Raw genomic sequence first — 16980 nt, 5'->3', positions numbered from 1 at the left:
AAGATCAGATCTTGTGGAGTGGGTCTGGCGGCCACAATGCAATCTGAGCACCCCCCCCGCCCCCCACAAAGGAGCAGGTTGGCCTGAATGAGCAATGACGTACAGAATAGGTACACCAAGTTCACGATGGTCCTGAGTAAATCAGTAAATCCTCCTAATTGATGTTTTACAAGAAAAGCAAAATCTGCTCATCTATGTACAGGGCAACAGATTGATGCCCAAAATAACTCGAGATGAATGAATTTATTTAAATGTACACAATAATCTACTTAGTCAATACTTTATTCTAAATATGTTTTGGGTGTCCAAAATTGATTTCCTAAATTCTAATTTAACAGTTGAATTAATACGCAACTGATGAGGTATTTCCACTCTTTTCTAAAGTCAGAGAAATGTCTTCTGTAAATAAAGGGGGCCAATATCAGTCCCAGGTTATACTAGTGATTCTAGTGGGTCGATTCAGTCTACAAGTAACTGATCAGAGCTGCAAAGCACTAAGGAGAGGAGACTGCCTACAAGAACACGGGGCACCAGGCTTATGAAGGAAGAGGAATTTGGAGGTCATGCTCTTAAACAGAGAAGAGCAGAAGCCTTGTACCTAACACACTTGGCTCTGCAGAGGAACCAGAATGCATGCAGTGGACAAGTAGGGCCACCCTGCAGTGGAAATCCCTTAGTGGCAAGGCCTGTGCTATCCTCCCCATGCTGTCTCCAGACTCGGTACACAGCTTGACATAGATGCTCAAAAATCAATGTATAAAAAAATAAAATAATCCAAACTGCAATACTGTGTAACATGCTATGTAAAAATGACTTTCTTTTTAGAATATTCAGTAAAACAATTCATACTAAGTGCCATAGAATTGGAAGTTTAAGATTTACAAATGCATTTCAAATATAAAGTTCTTGAGATCTGGGCATAAATTCTCTAAATGTCCTATGACATGGTGGTTGCTAAAGCAAAACAAACAGGCATAAGACCATAAAATGTCACAAGAAAAATACTACATGCCCATATGTGACTATGCGAAATAGAGTTTCATGCCAGCTAGTTCATTTGAGATTCACTCACTGCACTTACTCTAAAATAAAAGATTAGAAATATGTCTACTCAGATTGTTTTTTATTGTTCTCAAATGTTTGCTTTCTGTTAGCTATGACAAAAGCATTTAATAGAAAAGAAACTCAGACTCTTTGGACCATTCCTCCACAAACAAGTTCTGGAACTAATGATCTATTAGATAGGAAAACAATCTGTGTAAAAGTAAAGCTATTGCTAGGAGCAATGTTCACAAGATCCCCACTGAACGGGCAGACAAGGACCCAGTTTCCTACACATTAATGGTGTTTCCATGAAACACACTTAGCTTCCCCTTTGCCAGGGAAGCCTCTTACCCCTGTGAAAGGGAGAAAGCATCCTTGTAAGAAAGCCCCAGGAGCTCAAGAAGCTCCGAAGCAGACAGACCTGCATTCAGTTGCCTCGACCACCTCATTATAGAATAAGGATCATTATAATAATAATCCCACAGGACAATTGTGGTGAGTGCATTCAAACTTGCACGTAGAGTGCGCCTGCAGAGTGACAGGCACTTGACATACAGGAACAACTGTTGCCATTAACTTGGCAAACTTGGCCATGATCAGTCATGAGCTACAGAAAGAAATACATTTTTTCATCACATATGTAAATGTGTGTGTGTGTTAGGAAACAATAGTTCATCTTTACTGTGCATGTAGCACTGCTTTCTGGTTTTCAACAGGCTCTATTGCGAATACTGGCCACACCCCATTCAATTGACTCCTTGAGTTATCAATAGTAACAATCCATGGCTTAAAAACAGTCAGGAACCACATTACATTCTTAGTTCTGAACAAGGAGCAGGTGATATTTACATTAATAATTGTAACTGATGATGTCAGCTCAGATATATTTCCAATGCTGATCTTCAATCCTTCATACGTTTGTTATTACTCCTCATTTTAGTTTAATGAAAAAAAACTAGAGGTGGTCATTGAGCACCATGTAATTGAAACTGTTACTAACATTTATTATAATACCTCTACATTATTTATAATGTTTTTAGAAACAAATTAAAATAACAATGGAGAAGCCTTGGATGATTATGCATACCATTTTAAAAATAAGTCAGACAAAAAATTTATATTAATATCAATTAAGGAATAGTCCAGGACAAATTATAGAATGCCTGCATGGATACCTGAGAACATGTGTGACCAGTTATTGTCAGAGGAAAAAGTGGCAGGAAAGGAGACCAAAAGATCGCCACGGGAAGGAGGAGAGAGGGAAGGAGGAGAGAGAGGCCACACTGAGGCAGAAGTAGCTACACACAGGGAGAAAGCTGGAGGATGAGAGTGTGGTAATGGACACTGGGGATGAGGGGAAAGCTCTCATTGGATTCTGACCCTCTTTTCTGTAAAACAGGGCCAATATCCTTGGTAAGTCAGTTTGAGAGGCTTTGAAGCAAGACGCTTATTTGGTAAATCTGTACTGTAATAAAACACTTCATTCTCTCAAACAGATGGATCAAAGCTCGCCCTAATTATATCTGCTATGAAAAATACACAAGAGATAAATAGTGATACAGCACTGAGGGTCTGATTGTTAATAAACATTGAACCTATGGCAGACTCTGCTGGCACCATACCATGACTTCCCCTAGCGAACCTGGTAAGAACCCTGTTTATAAATGTGAACAGATAAGAAAGTAAAGAGATTGTTTTAGTTAGTTTTTTTGTCACTGAGACCAAAAAACCTGACAAGAACAATGTAGAAGAGGAAAAATGTACTTGGGCTCATGGTTTCAGAGTTTCAGTCCATCATCAGCCAACCCCATAGCTCCGGAGCCAAGGTGAGGCAGAACATCATGGTGGAAGGGTGTGCCCAAGGCAAGCAGTCGGCACATGGCAATCAGAAAGCAGAGAGAGCTCTGCTCACCGGAGACAAAATATAAACCCCAGAGTCACACCCCCATGACACACTTCCTCCCGCCCACCGAAGAGGTTACCCCTCTCATAATCTAATCATTCTTGTAGTTCTCACACATGAGCTTTTGGGGGACACCTCACCTCATCTAAACCATAACAGAGATGGTTCAGGATGATTATTTATGTGCCAGAAAAGACAGAGAAGTGAGACAACAGGAAATCACCATCAAAAACATGTTGTCACTAAAATATGGTCCAGAATGAAGCAGAGAGCTATAACTATACACTGTGAAAGAGAGGACGATGAGCGTTTGTGCCTGCAAAAGGTAGAATTAGTGAGCATAAGAGAACAGGAGGCTGATGATAAGAAATTCACCAGTCAGGGAAATGTATGATCTCAGAACACTGGAGATGGAACTGTTTTCCAAGAGATCCAAAGCCAAGGTTAGAAGTGCTAGCTGATAGCTGGTAGCTTAAAAAACTAGAAAAAAGAAGGCCATCAAACTATATACTATGGTCCAAATCCAATCGTGTACCTATTTTTGCAAACTCATTGTTTTTGGAACACAACCACACTAATTCTTGGTTCCCTAAGGCTGCTTTTACCAAGAGCAGAGCTGAAGAACACATAGCCTGCACAACCAAAAATATCCAGTACCTGGCCTTTTGCAAGGGAAGTTTGCTGACTCAATATACCAAGGGTTTTAACACATAAGCCTTCCCAATGCATTGACATCCCTGAACGTACCTAGAACACACTGCACAAGTACTTAGACTACTGGAATCATCTACTTGAGTTTAAAGTCCTCACTTGTTCATTTATTCATTTGTGTATGAATTTTAACAGGGCATTTAAACTTCACTATATCACACTTCCTCTCTTTGAAATGAAAATAATACAGTATTTATTGCATGGGGTTGATAAAGGATGACATTAAACATGCAAAGCTCTTAGAACATTACCTGCCATGCGGTAAACACCGTCTATATCTTGGCCACTGTTTAGTAGGTGCACAGAAGTTATTAATTAATGAATGCTGAACAAATGAATGGATAAATAAAAGAGATAATCTGAGGAAGGTACTAATTTGTTGAAAACATGGTGGTAGATTATGTAAAAAACTTGTCGATGAAGTAAACTTTAAAAAGGGATACTGCTTAATTGTGATAAAAGAAATCATCAGAAATGACCTTAAACACAAAGGTTATGTCATTCCACCTCATTTAAGTGGATCCTTGGAAACAAAGTAACGCAGGATTTCTTAAGATCTCACAATACTTGTATTATAACATCCAGAATGGTTAAAGATCTAATTCAATGAAAAGGGCCATCATTTCAGGAATCAAATAGAATATGTCTCTGACTTCACATCACAACATGGGAAAATGTCTTATACAACTAAACAATCATTTTGTCATCCCCCAAATATTTCTGCACAACTGGGACAGGTCTTATCTGCCAGCCTTATTTACAGACACTACAGCTTGTCCATAACTGCTTTGCTTGATGGACCTGAACCAAGTATGCAAATTGCTCATGAGATCTTTGGCTCAATGTTCATTTAAATGTGCTCAAAGCATAAGTTCTGTGAAACACTAAGCCCAGAAAGGGACGCGATGGTGTCAATTTGGTAGCTCAATAAAACTGTGACAAGTCTTAACTACTGTACTACAGGATTCTTAAGTGTAACAACTAAGCTAATCATTAGTGGAACAGATGCTTCCCGGATCAGCCTAAACAAAATTCAGATAGGCTAACGCCTACCATTTTCCCAGCTAAAGTGATCTGCCTGGGTGCATTTGAATGACGAAAATGCATGTGATAGTCTACCTGTCCAGGAGCCACAATCAGCAAATCTATAAAGAGTACATCATGAAAAATAGCTGGGTAGCATGGAAGGACTGTGTAAAGACTTCCACAGAGTCTGTCATTAGGCCTACAAAAGGGCTCACACTGTTCAGTTCTATTGAACATGTTCAAAAATAGAATGATTCCTTCCCCGATAGCTTCCTCCTGCCAGCTCTAACAAGTGTTTCGCCCTATGATTTTCCCCAGGCCACGTCATTCAGTTTGTTCCAAGCATCAGCAGCAAACACAGCCACAGAAAGAAGGGAGACCAGCCTCTCCTCCAAACATCTTTCCCCAGGGAGGTGGCAAAGCCCATGTTCCACCCTCCCATCTTCTTTTCTCCTCCCCAAACAATCCTATAAACCAGAGCTTGCTCATATTTCAATCCATGAATGTCACCTGCACTTCCTTTTAACCTATAAGGTGTGTCCGATGTCTCAGATATTTTATGACTTCAGTCTTATCAGAAATGAATCAGGGAATGTTGCCATATGCTGGTATAATCTTAAACTTAAGACAATTACAAAAGATCTTGAGGGAGAAAAATACTTCCTCATTATTAAAAGGTTTCACACTGTAGATAAGTACCTGATGTTAACACGATCTGATCATCTATTCATAATCTAATTGACATGATCGCCACTGTTCAGTGGGTCATATGGAAAAGACAGAAAACCTGAAAACTCATGTTGAAAATGAGAACATGCTTTATGAAACCAAGCTTCCGAAAACCTGACATACAATTGATTTATATACGCCTATTCCAGGTAAATGTACATCTGTTACATCTATTTGTTTTTGTTTTTTAAAGTTATGTACTTAGAGCCCCTGACCACTGACTCGGAGGTTCCCAACTGAAAATGAATAACCTACAACAAGAAATAAGCAGAGCCTTTCAAACACAGCATTGCTATGATCTTCATTTCTCACACTTTCCTAGATGAGAAAAGCATTTACTGAAATAGAAGGGCTGGCTCAAAAAAAAAAAAAAAAAAAAAAAAAAAGTTCAGTAAATATAAGAGTAACATCCATGCCCTGATTTCAAACACCTGATATTTACAGAAAAGTTACATACTAACTATGCGTCTCTCCATCCATTTCTTTACTTCTCTACCTAAGTACTTTATTTCATAATCTCCAGATGAAATGGAATCTACAAAATGCTGGCATAGGTAGAGTTATATTCCAAGACTCCTAATCAAGAAAAGTCATCAAAATTTCATGAGGTATAAAAGGGAAAATACATTAAACACCTCTAAAATTTTAATCACCCTTGAACACCTTCCTTAGGCATTTAAACTAAACGCCAAACTATTACCAACTAAATGTTGCAGGAGTAAACTGAAAAATAAACCTTCAAAGCAGGCTTTTGCCTGAAATGAATCTCAGGAAATGCTTACTTAACACAAGTCTCAGGCATAGGTTTAATTTTTCAATTTTGTAAGACTTGGAATGCAACAGCTTTCAGATTTTTCTGTTTTAACAGCCCAACTAGGTTTTTGTCATTCATATGGGCAAAAGAACCACAGGGATAGCAGCCCACGGCCATTATCCCTCGCTGACTCTCTTGTGGCACACAGCATCCTCTCCAGATGCCCACTGCTTTTCCTGGGCTTTCTTTCTGATGGGAAAATCCACGACACAAGCTCAAAGGTTCCCTACTCTATTGCCTTTACTTGGAAGGAAAGCAATCCAAATGGAACCCTTCAAATACAAAGCCTTCACTTCTGTTACCAGGGTCACATGACCCTCATCCGCCTGCCTCTTTCAACAGCTCAAGACTCCAGAAAGCCCAGAGTTATTCTAGATGTACAAAAGAACTTCCTATTTCAATAACCTGAAGAAAGTTTATTTCGAACATGAAAATTAACTAACCATTTCAGTACACCTGACCCTTGAGGTACTTTGCGTTCTCTCCATGTACAGATTGAATGAGCTTTCATTTTTTTTGTGCAAATCAAATAATCAGTTGGCATATGTCAGGCATGAGACTTTTTCAAATCTAATTCGCTACAGAAAAAATAAGGAACTCAGTCTGCTCAAATATCAACATCATTTCACAAAACCTGCAAAATGGGAGCTTAAATCCCCAAAGAGATGAGTCTTTTTAATGTGGTTTTCAATATCCAAGATTTCCAACAGTTTGTAGCAATAATTATTTTGTCTCTTTCTAATATCTGCAATAAAAGTCACTCTCCTAATACTAAGATAAAACCTGATAGAATAAATGTAGATTCAAAAAGGATGTGGTTAATCAGTTTATTTGGTATTTACTGGCAATTCAAACCATATTAAATTCACTCTTTCATTTATTATAATTACTAAGCAAGTATGTGACCATCAGTGCACTAGGTCTAGAAATAAAGGCCTAAAAGGACCTGAAGGCTGTATGCCACACTAATAAGTACTGTTACATGATTTCCAAGCTCTGAGGGCAATGTTAGCACAATTGTGACATGAAATTACAAGCTGGCTACATGTAGCATACCAAGAGTTTCCCTTGTAATCTTATTGGACAAGTTTTTATACAGTATCATGTGTGGTCATTTAGACCCTCTGGTATCTACCTCTGCCTACAGACATGAGCTTATTAACATATTAGGTTTGCACTTTAACAGACCATATCTGAATTGGGGAATACTGCAGAGTTCTATAATGGTAAGAGATGATCAAGAACAACAACAGGGATATGTGTTAGTGAATTAAGAACCAAATTCTTCTGCCTAGCTACTTTGGCCTAAAACTTACACTGAAAACTCAGCAGAAGTATTCCTTTGAGGGGAAAAACAACCTCATGATTTCACGGAAGAAGAACAGGAGTTCTAAATAGCAAGTGATATTTAATCTTATTTTCTAGCATAGAGTTAATCCTATAAAAGTCAAAGGATATTGTAAATAAATAGTTAACAAGGACTGATTTTTACATGAAATGTCCCAGAAGTATTAATTCTGTGAAACTATCCCATTTGTAACTATATTTCTTAGCATCCATAGAGATCCTAATAGATTTCAGGTCTTCTTTTGTAATTTTGCAAATCTGATCAGCTGCCCTTCTCTTATCTTGGGATGCCAAGACAAGTAAGGCATGCAGATACTTTTCTGCTATCACTGGCCCCAAAGTTATTAACACATGAACAAATACTTATTGATTGTTCAGGATTAACAACCACATTCTAGTTCTAAAATGCAGTCTCCTTGAAGATTTGTACTCTGGGAATCACATCTAGGCTAATGGAGTAGCAACAGTGAATTCTTCTGACAATTCAATAATTGAACCACCTTCTTATAAATTCCACTTTTTGGTGTTTCAGTGAGGTGCCAGGGTACTTAACAGTCATGTTATTCACTCCTAAACAGAATAAGAACACAAAGAAATATAAATGCTAATTAAGATTACCTTTTTCCCAAAGATGACGAAAACACTTGTCCAGAGGCTGATTAAGAATTACAAGGCAGAACTTCAAATTTCCTACAGGAAAAAAAAAAGAAGGTAAAATAAGTAAGTGAACTGAAATTCTGGGAAATTTTTGGTTGTTTTTTTGTTTGTTGTTGTTTTTTGTTTGTTTTGTTTTGTTTTCTGTTTGATTGATTTTCCCCCTATCTGGGTCTCGAAATACACCCTGCTAGGGCAGATTTTCAGTGTACACAGAGCTACATTTCAAACACAGCTGATCCCTCAGACCTTTGTTTCAAGAGGACTCACAGGCTAGCAAGACCTACTTGACTCAATGTGTCTGTCATATTCCTGGACTGCAGAGGAGTTTAGTATAAACACAATTCGCAATAAAAACGACTGGGAGAACTTCCTTCTGTGGGGATAGGAATTCTCATCCGCATGCTCTCTCCACCTCTTTGATAGAACTGCCCTCCCATAGGTGGGTCTCTATCATCCCGACCTTACGTGCCCACCACCCACCGCAGAGGTTCTGCTGGGCGTGCACTTCCGCTCACAGGATCCCCTCTCTTTGCTTCCTCCATCTCTACCCCACCTTTGACTTTCCGACTTTCCGATGCAAACCCCCGTGTGTGCTCTTACAAAGTTCTGGGAGGCCTTTCTATGACTCTTTTATTCCGGGTTTTAGGTGCCACTCCAAAGACTATGAAAGATGGAGAAAAGTTACTTTTCCAACAATCATCCCACACCATTTATAATTGACTTTAAAGAGCACAAAGCAAAAGGTAATCAGGCTGCTGAAAATCTGTCATTCCGTTCAGTCCAAACACCCTCCGTTCCATTTACGGAAAAGAAATGTTTGCTTGGTGATAAGAAAAATTAATTGTTTCTTAAGCAATCTCACTCCTAGAAATGAAAGAAGATAAGGAGATGAAAAGGATATGTCATCATCCACAGCAAACATTATTGAGTGTCAGTTACATAACAGGCCCTGAGAATAGATTACAGGCTATATGTGAGATAATAAAGATGATTTATTCGACAATACAATACAAGTATAGGAGGAGTACTAGATCAGCAGATCAGTAAGAATGGCAGGAGTTCAAAGGCTAGGAGTCAGTAAGGTCTGTTGTCATCTAGAAATCTTTGCAAAGTGTACTTTTTTGAACTTGATCCCACAAAGAAAAAGCAGTTTGAACAAAGAGACATCAGCGACAAAGAAAGCAGCCCCCAGGAAACTGCTACCCTTAGCCATCAAGGTGACAACCATGACAAGTTTTAAAAACAATGCCCTAATGACAGGACTCTGGGATGGTAACACTGACGCCACGAATTCTCGACATGATGTTTGAGATGACAGGAGTTTAAGTTGAGGCATTCGGGAAGTGTTTAAGAGAGACGCAGGAGCAAGCCGACGAAGCACTGATGTGGGTTTGGGAAGCAGCCTTACGGAGGTAAGAGCAAAAGGAAAGGTAAGAGCCAGCGAGCTGCCACCATACTGCATGGAGAGGGCAGCACGGAATCACTGTGGTTTGCACACTGTCACAGGCAGAAGGAAAAACCAGGAAGGCGGAAGAACCTGGAGAGCAGGCCGAGAATGTGCCCTCAAGAACACAGAAAGCAGCAGAGAAGTCAAGGGGACCCAACGAGGAGAAGAGGCCCATGGAGGGGGCAGAAATCGCCAGGAAAAATCTGAAAATCTACAGAGGGAGTGAAGACCATAGAGACTGAGGAGTTAGTGTGCGCTTGGGAGATGAAGAAGAAAGGGTGACGCCTCTTCCCAAAATGTAAAAGCATAAAGGCATTCCTTCGCTCCAAATGGGGGGAACGAAGGAAGAGAGAAAGGAAATCATCCTCTTATTCCTTGGACAGGCACCTACAGAGCACAGAGCCCTCTTGATCTGAAACCACTCTGCAGGGCCCCGCAGAGACATGGGGTCCCCACACACCAGCCCTGCGAGCTGGAAAAGGGGCCCGAGACTGAGGGACACGGAGACACACTGTAATGTACAAAGCTGCTCCCCCACCCACCAGGTACAGCCATTTTGCCCGCCTCACCACTTGTCAGTCTGTGCACATCCTAGCCAGCTATTGGTCCATCAGTCAGCTTGCAAGTGTCCTGCTCCCATATTGGTCCCGTTAGCCTGGCAGAATTCAACTGTTTTACTGTAGCTTCCCCGCCATCTTTTCCCTTCCTTCTGTCTGTCCTACACACTTTTCTCTATCCTCCTGGCTTTCCACTCTCTCTAGCGCGCGCCCTTTCTTTTCCTTTCTCTTTTCCTCTCGTTTTCTCTCTTACCCTGCAGGGAGACACTGTTTGCTTAATAAATTCCCTTACGTGATTTCCCGTGTCTGGCATGCTTCCGTGGAAATTCCTTACACACACCAGGGAGGCACACGAAGCTTATTTATTTTTAAGAAAGTAAACATGAAATAAGAGGAGAGAATATGGAATTAGAGAGGAATATGGACTGTTTTAAAACAACTGCTTTGAAAGAAACAGCTGAAGGTTCACAATTTTGAAAGCAGAGATCCAATTGGGGTTGACTAACAAAATCTAATGGGGGTCATGACACTGAATCTGCCTATAATATGAGGAGCTTTTGCACCAATTCAGGGGAACAGAAGTAGGAGCAGGCGTAAACAAATAGGATGTTGAAGGCAGTTGGTTTTTAAAATTGGCAAAATGACTCTTCAAGAATTAAGGGAACAACAACAATAAAGAAGAATGAAGGGAACATAAGGTGTTTCTTCAGGTAGCTTCAGATTACAGTGGAGATCAGTAATGATCGTGGCAGGCTCTTCTTTTTAGTAAAAGAATCCTGCAGGGGAGGGGGGAGTGTTTGTTTCTTCTGCTATTTTTTGTTTGTTTGCTTGTTTGTTTGCGAGTTTTACCTGGACAATGATGCATCCAGGTAAAACTCCATATCCCAGGTACCCTTGCCGTAAACTGTGGTCCCAGACTAAGTCCTGGCCTTTTGTGTTACTGCTGGTTAGATTCCTTGGAACCGAGGGAGCCTTTACTTCAGCTTCTTCCCTCCTGCATCCTGCCACTGGGAGCAAGAAGTCACGTGCCCTCTGAGTGGAAGAGCAACAGCCAGCCTGGGTCATAAGAACAAGGGGCCCTGGCAGCTGATGGCTGGAATCCTCCACGCCAGTGCTTCCAGTGCTCTGTGGTCTGCTCCAGGCTTGTTTGTGAGGGAAAGAACAAAAACAAACAAACAAACAAAAAACAACTTTCAAGCCCTTCCCTCATTTGCAATTATATCTGAGAAGCTTCTTAGTTCCTAGAAGCAAGAGGCCCCACGGTGAGTTCACGAGCCAAGACTGCACATAGAGCCCCTACAGCTACTTTACCAGAGTTTGTTAAAAGTCAGGGAAACTGTTAATCAATTGGCTTTTTCCACCCTTCCCTTTCTTTCCTTCCTTCCTTTCTCACCAGTGATTCTCAAATGATCCAGGGGAGTTCACAACACATGAAAATTTCTGGACCTAATCGTAGACCTGTCAAGCCAGATCTCTGGGTGCCCAGCACAGCTGCCCTGACACAAATGGCCCATGGAGGCATCCAGCTCCCTTGTCATCAGACCTCTTCCAAAGACCCAGGTGGGGCTTGTTTCCTTAGATAACACGGAACGTCTCAGTAGGGGCAAGGCAGCTAGCTGTGCTAGCCAATTCATTTAAATTTTCAAATAACATATGACAAAGTCCAAAAAGGTGCTAGAAAAACAAAAACCAACCAACAAACAAAAAAACTTGTCTTTTGTTTAAGTCTGTGCTATTTTGGGATTCTACATTCTATAGAGAGAAACCTAATTTTAATAAAAGTAGTGATCATGGTTCAAGCTGAGTTAAGGTTAACACAACCTAGACAGAAACTGGAGATGGCTCTGAAGCAGAGCAGGCAAGCATCAAACTGCAGGAGGGCAGCATCAACTGGCCCATTCATTCAGCCTGGATGGGCCCTGAGTTTCTCGCTAAGCACATACTGAGTGTTCAGTAAGATGTTAATGGCAAGAAGCTAATAATGTGGATAAACCAAAGGTCCTTTCCTGTTGACAACGTCTACACTGCCAAAGAGGTGTTTAACAATACTGTACACAGGTCTCAATGAACTAATGAAACCATTTCCTGTTACTGATTTTTTGATATGTTAACTTGGTATTTTGGGGGCTCCAGGAGCAATCTGATGGGGGGAACATTACTGCCCACATTACTGCAGTTCTAAACCAATACTTTCATTAAGGTAATACCCATGAAAGCAGCTTCACTTTTAAAAATGAGCAGTAGGAAAACACACACGCTATGGTTTGCTGATGATGTGCTTAAAAAATAATTGACCAGTTCTACCTGCAGCATTCATGTTAAGCTATTTCTATATAAGAAGTTCCTTAGGTAATAGGCTCTGATAACCTTTCCTAATGTAGTGTGGTTTTCTCATAGGATTTGACAGTCTTTTTCTGACTCAGTCTCCTCTGGAATCATAACTAGATGAATCCTAAGTCGACGAAGCCACAGATGAATCCTAAGTAGACGAAGCCACCGTGGTTTCTGCGCCCTGTACAGAGGCTTCAGCACAGCTCCTCCATGACCGGCAGTCCACACCACTCTCAAACCTTGAAATTACGGGGCAATGCCTCGGATACCGAACATTGAGGAAGTTTAGAAGTCATTAATCACAGAAACGAGGAAATTAATAGTCTTATTTCAAGGATTTCTCAAGCTGTAGCACTGATACTGTTCCTGGAATGTGCAAAAAGATTTTTTTAAAAAGACTGTGAAAAACCCTCATTATGTTATAAAGACTACAGATTTCTAAATCAAGTGTCCTAAGGCGATCTCAAAGACAAATGTAGGCACAGATGGCAGGATTTCAAGTGTAATGGCAACAGAACTTTTTCCGAATCTATGAAAATGTATGATATGCTCCATTTTAAAGACAAAAAATACAGATTAGTCTTAATTCTTCAAATGGAAGTCAAAGGTCCTTGAACTGCTTTCTCATGGGGGTATCAATTATAGGTGATGAATTGAAGTCAAAATGCCCCAAACTGCATGAACATCCTGCATTGAATACAAAGTTCCAAGTTTATGACTTGAAAATAAAAACAAGGCCAAATCACCAGCCTTGAGCTCAAAAAGGAACAGACCTCTGGAGGCCAAGGAAGTTAAAATGAGGCAGTGCAGACATTAGGAAGTGGGCGCGGCAACCGGCCTCTCCTTCCGGCATACTCTCTTTTCTATTACATATTTTTAAATCTTTCTGGAGAAATGGTTGATCTGGTAAGGAAGAAAGGAAATATCCAAGATAAGCCTGGGGCATTCAGGTAGTCCCAGAAAGGAAGGAAGGGGTTCCCCCAAAAAAAACCGACACACACCCACCTTGCTAAGAGCAAGTCCAGGCGCACAACCGCCAACAGAAAGAGCTCCCTGTGATCCAATGGACAAAACTGGACCCACAGCAGACACGAAATACATAAAGTGATGCTGGATTACAATTCGAATTATAAAAATAAACATCCCTGGGTTCATACTGACATAACGAAATGTTGAATTAATAAGTAGGGAGAAGAGAAAAATCCCACAGGTCTAAGAATCCCAAATAAAGTATGTAATGCACACAGCCATAGGCTGCACCCGGTAACTTCCTTCCAAAGATTGTATCATGGACAAGAGGTGGAATCCTGACAGTGGTCAGGCATGGTGGCTCGTGCCTATAATCCTAGCAGCTCGGGAGGCTGAGGCAGGAGGATGGTGAGTTCACAATCAGCCTCAGCAAAAGCGAGGCTAAGTAACTCAGTGAGACCCCATCTTTAAATAAAATACAAAGCACGGCTGGGATGTGGCTCAGTGGTCGAGTGCCCCTGCGTTCAATCCCTGGTACCCACTCCCCTCACAAAAAAAAAAACTGAGGAATTCTGAATAAACTAGGGAACTAATAATAAACCAAGAATACTAAGAATATGGTTTCCATATTGGTTCATTAATTATAACACATGTGCCATGGAATGGGAGGTGTTAATACAGGGGAAACTGTAGATGAGGGCTACGTGAGAAGTCTATCCTATCCTCTCAATTTTTCTGAAAATCTGAAACTATTTTTTAAAAAAAATAAAGTCCATTAATTTTTTTAAAAAGGCCCGGAGCAAGGACAAAAACAGAACTGAAAACTATTCCATAAAGTATTCATTAAGTGATCACTTCAGGAGACAAACTTGTTTACTTCATGACAGAAGACCAAGAGAATGTCTAGACTTCAAGAATAAATCCAGGAAGGAAACCCACGAAGCCAGAAGGCAAAGACAATTTTACTCCATCTCGGGAAAACTGTAATTATACCAAGAGTTTCTTTTAATTAACAAAGTAAAATAAGGACAATAGAACGGCACATCTCAGGAAAACCAATTTCTTTTTATTTCAGATCTCTGAGAAGGAAAACTATTTGATATTATATACAAAAGCGAACTCTCTCACAACTCCAAGTCAAGGATCTCAAAACACAACTCAGGAGTGAAAGGTTTATGTAATTTTTTTAATTAAAAAAAAAAGGAATAAAGGTTTAATGCTATTTCATATGCAGCCCAGCACAGGGTCCCCTCACCCTTACCCTAGACGCCAGGGGCTATCTGTTATGAACAAGATCTCCTAAGAAAGGGTGTGAGCTCAGGCAGAACTACAGATCATTTAGTTTTAATTAATCATCACAAAATGGGTTACTTTTTACAATATTCTTCAACCTATAGTGAAGATAATACAAAATTGTGCAAAAAAGCGTAATCATATAAGTAAATGGTAGAACTGATCACTTCTACCTCCTCAAACTAGCTTCATATAGAATCTTCCCAACTGAGACAAGAGCCATGTGGAAGGAAGGAGGAGGGGAGGGATTCAGGCAGGCAGGGAAGGAGGAGGCAGGGAAGGATGGAGACAAAAAGAACCAACTGCGATTTAGACCAATAATCACAAGTAATAAATTGATCTGCAAGTATATACAGTACATCTCTACCTCTGTATAAGAAAATCACAGATTTCAAAGAAAACACATGCCCATCTCCTTTCCTGAGATTCTGATTCAACATGGTTTGTTGAAGTCACCAGTGGGGGTGGCCAAAGCTGAGAACCACAGAGCGGTGCCTAGAGATCAGTGGAAAGGTGGTGGAAAGCCTTCATCAACAGCAACATCGCTTCAAGACTGACAATCACATCTTTTCTCAACCTTATATTGCTGTTTTCTGAAAATTTACGTTTATATAAAATTAAAAGTAAAAATAAATCAACAAAGAACAAAGTAATACTTGAATAAACAGGGAAAAGCAGAACAATAATAAAATATTTGTAAATTTTTAGAAATAAACTATTTGCTTGCCTTTTAAAACACTGATAGGATATAAAATTTAAAAAGACCTTAAGACCAGAACTCCAATAAATATACATTAAAATAGAACATAATTTATAATAGAAAAAAATTACTCAAATGCATTGGCAAGTTATCAAGGGTTTATGTACTATTTTTTAAAAATACTGGAAATCAGAGAAAATCAGTATTAGCTCAAACACATGCCAGTCATTATATATATATACATATATATATATATATATGTATATATATATAGCTATTTTGTCAAAGAACCGAAGACGAATATTATGAACTTCTCATCCCTAAAAAGTACTTCAATTAAACAGTGAAACTCTAGGGCACCAAGTTTCATATTCGTAATACACAAACTTCTATATTTAAGCTCAGAATCTTTTTAAGTGTGCACAGGGAAATCAAGACTGTCAAGTCAATTTGTTCTTTGAGGAAATAAATTGCACATGGACAAAGTCGAACTATTAAAAAGCTCTGAACAAATATTCTGTACCAAAGTCTATTAAAATAATTGAATTACCAATGGACTAAGAAAAATTGGCAAGTCATATATAAGAAATTGCCTCAAAGAAAGTAAGCAAAAGGTAGGAATAAACAGGTGCCTCTTTGAGAAATCTTTGCTGCCTTCCTACAAGAGTGGTCCCAGGGTATAACCCAGTTAGACTGGCATAACAGTAAATTGTGCCCCCTTCCATCTGCAAATTGTCCTGGTTGGGGTGATGAATGACATGGTCGCTCTACCCTTTATTACCTTCAGCTTCCACCCTGTATCCCGGTTTCAGTTTTCAGCAAAATTCACCTCAACAAGGCATCTTCCCCTCACAGCCTGGAAGTAAAGCTGGTCAGGGCCACCGCTGGCCTCCTACTGTAAAATCCAATCGTTATTCTCTGTTCTCGTCTTGCCCTACACGTCTCAGCATCAGGATGGAGTAGATCAACCCTTGAACGCTTCCTTCCATCGCCGACCTCTTGTAAAACACCCTTATCATTTGCTCCCCCCTCCCATGTCACCACCCACTCCTCAGTCTTGCTGCCTCCTCCTTATCTACACAGAGAGCACTGAAGAGAGTCGGCAGCCCGTGTCAGCCGAGATTAGGAGTGCCCTGGTGGCAATCCTTGGGTCTTTTCGTGATCCATACCCACTCCCTCAGTCATTTGCTCCAGTCTACTGGCTTCAAATACCATCCACAATGGTGAGTTCAATATTCAAGTCTCCATTCTGGGGCTTTGGCCTCAGCCCCACGACTTTGTGTCAGATTTCCTATTCAACAGCTGTCCTTAGATAGGCAACAGACATCCCAAACTTAACATGTCCAAAATCAAACTCCTACTATGCTCTCTCCCTCCAAACCTGCTTCATTCACAGTGGTGGCTGTTCTGGGACCACTTCTACCACTAATAATCTACTCCAAATGAACATTT

The 16980-nt window shown here is 40.2% G+C and overlaps 1 protein-coding gene across 3 annotated transcripts in view; it reads right to left on the bottom strand.

Moving 5' to 3' along the window:
• TPK1 (thiamin pyrophosphokinase 1) overlaps positions 1-16980 on the bottom strand; it is a 309296-nt gene that overhangs the window by 228067 nt on the left and 64249 nt on the right. For all 3 annotated transcript variants that reach the window (XM_079151092.1, XM_079151091.1, XM_079151093.1), the window contains exon 2: positions 8193-8264. In XM_079151092.1, coding sequence (XP_079007218.1) covers positions 8193-8264 — 72 coding nt within the window. The remainder of the gene's footprint in view (positions 1-8192; positions 8265-16980) is intronic.

This window comes from Sciurus vulgaris, assembly GCF_902686455.1.
Source record: "Sciurus vulgaris genome assembly, chromosome: 8".
Classification (NCBI taxonomy): Eukaryota; Metazoa; Chordata; class Mammalia; order Rodentia; family Sciuridae; genus Sciurus; species Sciurus vulgaris.
Note: the sequence above shows the minus strand (reverse complement) of the source record. Positions and strands in the feature narration are given on the sequence as shown.